Source organism: Crocuta crocuta, unplaced genomic scaffold (genome assembly GCF_008692635.1).
Source record: "Crocuta crocuta isolate KB4526 unplaced genomic scaffold, BGI_CrCroc_1.0 scaffold310, whole genome shotgun sequence".
Classification (NCBI taxonomy): Eukaryota; Metazoa; Chordata; class Mammalia; order Carnivora; family Hyaenidae; genus Crocuta; species Crocuta crocuta.
In genome coordinates this window covers 543,256-549,230 of record NW_027532609.1, presented here as the reverse complement: position 1 = coordinate 549,230, position 5,975 = coordinate 543,256, and the positions used below count along the sequence as shown (strand labels likewise).

Below are 5,975 nucleotides of genomic sequence, written 5' to 3'. Positions count from 1 at the left end.
GCAGCCCCTGGGGCAGCGGCGCGCGAGTTGCGGGCACTGTGAGCTGGGCCCACCCCTGGGCACCCGTGGCGGATCCCGCCCGGCAGCTTTTTCGTTCAAGCAAGCTTCGTTGAAACAAGCTCCGAGCCCCAACCCGCGTTCTTCCAGCCCTCCCGCTGTGCCCACAGCACACAGCAGCAGCACTGCGTTGGTTATTACTTTTTTTTATTAACATCAAAATAACCATCCCACTGTGAACTGACTGTTCTTACAATAAATAACAATAACTTACGTTTTGTTCGGCAAAGGCTCACACACTCTGTCCTCCGTCGACTGATAATTTAAAACATTTTCAAGGAAAGTCTCGTTTCTACTTTTTTCCGGCAATCATGCGCTTTGGGGATTGAGTGTCTGTTCCATTGGATTGTCCCCGCTTAGAGCCCGGGCAAAGCTTCCTGGGAACGCGGGGCCGGCTTGGGGTTGGAGCCCGCCTGGGCGAGTTTGCGGGGTGGCCCGGCGCCGGAGGGGCCCTGCGCGTTCTCCGCGGGTGGGGGGCGTGGACAGAGCGGCGGCGGCCACGCGGAGCGAGGGAAGAGGAGAGGGCAGAGCTAACTCTAGTAAATTCCAAATTCTGGTTTTGAAAAAATAAAAGTTCTTGGAGCAGGGCTCTCCGGTCGGGTGAAAGCAGGTTTCATCCTGGAGCTGTCCTGACCGCTTCTCTGTCCTCTCTCTTTAAATAACAATAATAATAATTACAAAGACGAGAGAGTTTTCAGAGCTGGAATGGCCTGAGCATGGGTGAGTCTCATGCAGGGAGCATGCGAGGTCCGCGGGCTGGCGAGGATGGGGTCCCCTCACGTTTCCACGGGACTCGGCACCATGCTGTTGGGGGTATCTGGGAGCTGAGAGGACAGGGAGGTCACATCGCTTCCGGAGGAGTTGCCTAACGAGCCAGACTCAGAGAAGGAGACCTGAAGATGCAGAGACACCAGGAAAAGGCGGGTGAAGAGACTCCGGAGCTGGTGCTCCCAGACCGTGCTGAGTCGAGGGTGTCCCTTAGGTACAAGCCGCCGGCAGGGAGCAAGCCCTTCAGAGAAGTGGGCCAGGTCCCCAAGCGCACTAGGGTATTAGGGCAGGAGCTCGAGTTGGTTAATCCCTTGGCCTCCCTTTCGAGGGCTTTAATCCAGGGAGACTTGCTTTAGAGCAAATTATGTATGGGCCGAGGTGCAGTTGCAGTCCGCCCCCAACCTCTGGCCCCTCTCATTGCCTACAGCTGTCCCCTGGAAAGTACCCCCTTCCCACCTCGGCCAAGGGGCTAAATCCCACCCCTCAGGCTCCTGAGGTCGGGGTGGATAGGGCAGGACCTCACCAGCTGCTGGAAGGCGGGTTGGTCCAGGTCACTCTGGAGGGCAAACTCGCTGAGGGCTTTCCACGGCGGCTGGTACGTCTGCACCTCGACTGCGCTGCCCTGCACAGCACTCTCATGGCGGATGGGGCTGCCCGCCACGAGGGGCGTCCCGGTCAGTCCTTGGAGGCTCTGAGGGACAAGAGGAAGTGGGAGTGAGGGACCCTCAAGTTAGGCCTTGCGTCTCCCACGCCTTTGGCACTGAGGCCCCAGGCACTGGCCAGAGATTTGGGTCCTGGTTTGGGGGGAGACGCACACCCCACCACAACCAGATGAGCCCTCCTTCCCCAGTTGAGATGCCCCGACACAGAAACCTCCACCATAGTCCAGCCTCAGCGCTGGGAGCCACCAGGGCAAAGGAATTCGAGGCCTGCGTTCCCAGTTTTCGAGAGGAAAAGTGTTCAAAACCAAGCCAGGCCAAGAGGACACAACCCGCCCGGAGGAGCGGGAGATGCATAACCATGCCGCTTCCGGCTGGCAGATGTGCCAGCTCAGCGCTGCGGCTGCAGCAAGGAGAAGCCCCGACTTCGGGTACAACAATTCAGGAGCCTAATCCCCAACGTAAGCCTTGCTCTGAACGCGCAAGCACACGCTTTTGCAGAGTCCAGTTGCCCCCGGACGTTCCCAGAGCCCGCCCAGAAAAGGGCATGCNGCTACAGGCTCCCTCACCGTCTTGTCGTTGTGCTGCTGCTGCTGTAGCTGCTTCATGAGGATGGATTTCTTCTTGTCTTTGCAGCGCTTGTTCTGGAACCAGACGCGGATGACCCGTGGGCTCAGGCCCGTCATCTCAACCAGCTGCTCCTTCATGAGCGCGTCGGGCCGTGGGTTGGCGGCATAGCACGTCCGCAGAGTGTGCAGCTGCTTCTCGTTGAGCACCGTCCGCACGCGGGTCGTCTTCTCCGTCTGTTTGTGCACGTGCGGGCGCAGCGAGGGCTGCCGGCCCGACCCGGGGTCTGCGAGGACAGGCGGACAGGACGTGAGCGAGGGGCCGCCAGGCTCCTACCCGTGCCCCTCCTTGCGGCGGCCGAGCCCTCCCAGGCCCTATTTCGTTCCTTTTCTATTCCGTTGATTTCGTTTTATTGTTCGTCTCCCTTTCCAGCTGTTCGCCCTACCCCGAGGGAGCTGTGCGTTTTCGTCCCTTCCCCACTTCCGCGATCGGTCTGCCCCGCAGCGCTGTCCCCGGAGCTCCAGCAGGGCGTAGGGATCCTGCGCTAGGCGGCTGCCGGGCGGGGGTGGCCGCTGCGGGCTGTGCCTCCTCCACTTACCCGACCCTAGGAATGCCCGCTTGGGCCCTGCGGGACGAAGGAGGCCCTCCGGAAGAAGTCGGAGTTTCAGAGGAAGAAGAAGGAGGAGCTCCCGGGACTCTGGAGGGGGAAGGGGGCCGACAGGGGCCCAGAGCGCCGCGCTGCTTCGGGGTTAGGGGGCTTGCCTCCGGGGCCTGCGAAAGCCATCCCTCCTCTTGCAGAGGCCACTCAGTCAAGGCCGCCAAGACCCAGCATGGGGCAGGATGGGCCTCAAGGGACAGAACGTTCTTTCCTGCCAGCCCGCGGGCCTCAGCTCCCGGGTCTCCTCGTTTAAGACTCCAGCTTCGCTGGCCCAGCGGCAGCTCACCCTCCCGGCCTGCGCGCAGCGGCTAGCATTCTCGCTGGGCTTTGGGTCCTCTCAACCCCGGGTAAATAGAGCCTGGCCCCCGCGGCCCGCAGCGTGAAACCCGCAACACACAAAAGGGAGTCCCTCTGAGACCCGAAATCCGGGGCACTCAACACGAGCTTCCTTCTGTTTCACACCCCATCCAAACCAGGTCCACACACCCATGGATACATGCCGCACTGTTTCACTTTATATCCTCCTTCAGGCATTTCTAGGTCTGAATAAATATTTACAAATAGCCCATCCAGCTTAATTTCCTCCTTCTATAGGGGAGGCAAGAGAGGACCAGAGAGGGGAGGAGCACTAAAAGACCACACAGCACCCGGAGGCTCAGACAGGTCTGGAGATTGGTGCTTCAGGTCTGTGGCTGCCTGCTAGGAGCTGCCCAGCCTGGGGGCACCATCCTTGCCCTCTAACCACACACTCAGACGCCATCTCTGGGCAGATCCTGATTAGGACCCAGAGCATCATCCCCTGAAGTGTTTTCTATGACCCCAAGTCCACTGTGCCGCCACACCCTCCCCACGGAGAAGCACTCGGCTAAGTTGTTCATCACACTGGATCTCAAAACACAAACACAGACACCGACTCTTTGTTGGGGCGGCTGGCCTTCTAGCTAGCTGAGCCCAGGCCCAGCTCTAGGATGGGAGATGTATTCCTTACACACATACCCCCAGGCAAACCTATCTTTCCTCTCTGGCAGTGACACAGTGCTTGAAATTCCCCATACAAGTTCCCCAGACAGGCACCGCTTCAGATTCTGTTGTCATTCACCCTCCTTCTCCTAGCGGACTGTCCCACATATTCCTGATCACAGAGAACACACTTCTCCCCATGCTCAGACACTCCTCTACACACAATCCTTTTTCATGTTGACCCACAAACGATTTGGCCGCCGNCGTCGCCGGGCAGCAGCTGGCGGCTGCACACGGAGCAGCGGAAGCACTCGATGTGATACACGCTGTCCCGCGCCCGCATCACCAGATCGCTGCTGCTGAAGCCCACCTGGCACTTGGCGCACTTGATGCCGAACAGCCTGCGGGCCCAAGGCGCGGTCGGTGTCAGCGAGGGGCCTGAGGCCCGTCCCGCCTCCCGGGCTGCGACCGGCTCCGGGCACGCGGGCCCAGGACGCTTTGTGGCCCACAGGGAGCTTGCGGGGACCGGCCCTCGGGNGCCTTCTCCGCAGGGCGGGGAGCGCAGACGAGCCGTCACCCCCAGCCCCAACCGCGGTAGGCGGTCGCTGAGCCCCGGCACTCGCCGGCCTCACCTGACATAGTCCCGCTTGCAGTAGGTCTTCCCGTCTCTCACGAAGCACGTGCACGTCTCGTCCAGGTACTGGCTGCACTCAGCGCACTTGAGGCAGGCGGCGTGCCACTCCAGGTCGGGCGACACCCGCAGGATAAACTGGTCGTGGATCTGACTCCCGCAGCCCACGCACATGGCGGTCCCGAGCTTCTCTGCCGAGGAAGGGCGCGGGGCCCGCGTCAGGCCAGGCTCCCCCGACCCGGGCCGGCCTCGGCCACTCCAACCTCAACCCAACCCGCTCGCAACCCGCTCGCTCTCTCGTTCCCTTTCAAGAATTGCGACTACAAGAAGTGGGCTTTCTAAACGTACAAACAATTGGAAACGGAAAAAAAAAAAAAACCCAAAACCTTCTGAATTTGCGAAGGCTTTTTGTCTCCTCTCCACCCCCATTTTTTTTTTCGCTATTACATTCATTTGGACACAGTCGTTTTATGGATATATCTTGTAACTAAAGGTTAATATGTAGGTGAGAAGAAAGAATAAAAAGACATTTAAGCACTGCGGACGCCACCGCATCAATACTGAACGGTGATGTTCCGGCATTTCCGTCCACACACTCCCTCTTACAGCGACTCCCTCCAATCCCAACACAGACACATCGGCTTTCATCGGAGTCTCTTCTCATCCTCTCTGACATTTCTTAAATATCCCAGATCAAGCTAGAGAAAGCTGCCTTCTTGGAAAGGCCAAAAAGACATGCAAACAAGCAAAAGAGCCCACATCCCCAAATCCAATCTAATTGCCCTAGCGCAAAACAGAAGCAGATTTCACAGCCTGAGGTCAGCCTAGCCGCCTAACACTGAGAAAGAATGTTTAATTGCAAATTAGAACGTCAGGATTCCAAAGGACAAGTGCCCCGCAGGAGAAATGCATTCGTTTGTTTTCTCTCCCAGCGTCCTGTCAAATAGAAGCCACTTGTAGAATCCGCTAAACATTCTTCTGCATTAGAAATATTGCATATTAAGCACATACGCATACACACCCACATACAGAGAGAAAGACTTACTCTTGGAATGATCCCCCATAGCACCCAGAAAAGGATAATGAAAAATAATATCCACCATGCAGAAAAGAGATGTGCGCAAAGCGTGCGGCCAGGGGCAGAAGGACGAGGGTCGCGCGCCCAGCCTCTGCTCTTGGGGAACTAACAACTCCTGCCCGGCTGAGTTGAAGGAGCGATTCCGCACCGGCCCGCACGCAGCATGACGTCAGCACGCATTCGCCCGGGGCCGGGGCTGGGGGCGGGACCTGTGGCGTCACGAAGCTTCCCCAGAATCGCGGGGGATGCGGGGGAGGTAATGGGGACCCGGGGCCTGTAGGGCCGGGTGGCTTGGGTGGAAGGCGAGGGTGACGGGGGATTGGCTGCAAGGAAATGGGCAAACCCTGATTGGCCGGGAGTGAACAATGGAGCGCAGCCCCCTCGTCCGAAATCTACAAGGATCCTCTCTCCGGCCCCCGTCGGGCTCTCGCTGCTGGACCTGGCGTCACCGCCGAGCTGGCTCCGCGGCCACCGCAGCTCTGAGCTTCCTCTTGGATTTGCCGGGCAGTCTCCGCAGGCATGCCCGAGCGGGGTGATGGATACCTGGGGAGTTGGGGGGCGGGGGGAGGCCTCTCCTTTAAATGCTCCCTTCTTTCA

The 5,975-nt window shown here is 59.0% G+C and overlaps 1 protein-coding gene across 1 annotated transcript; it reads right to left on the bottom strand.

The window, feature by feature from the left end:
- Positions 1-627: 627 nt before the first annotated feature.
- ISL2 (ISL LIM homeobox 2) lies at positions 628-5,403 on the bottom strand. Its single transcript, XM_077780492.1, is given in 7 exon segments — positions 628-950; positions 1,349-1,516; positions 2,054-2,395; positions 2,655-2,676; positions 3,861-4,070; positions 4,302-4,491; positions 5,346-5,403. Coding segments are annotated over 7 exon segments (1,107 nt in total). The 3' UTR covers positions 628-833.
- Between the last annotated feature and the right edge of the window lie 572 nt (positions 5,404-5,975).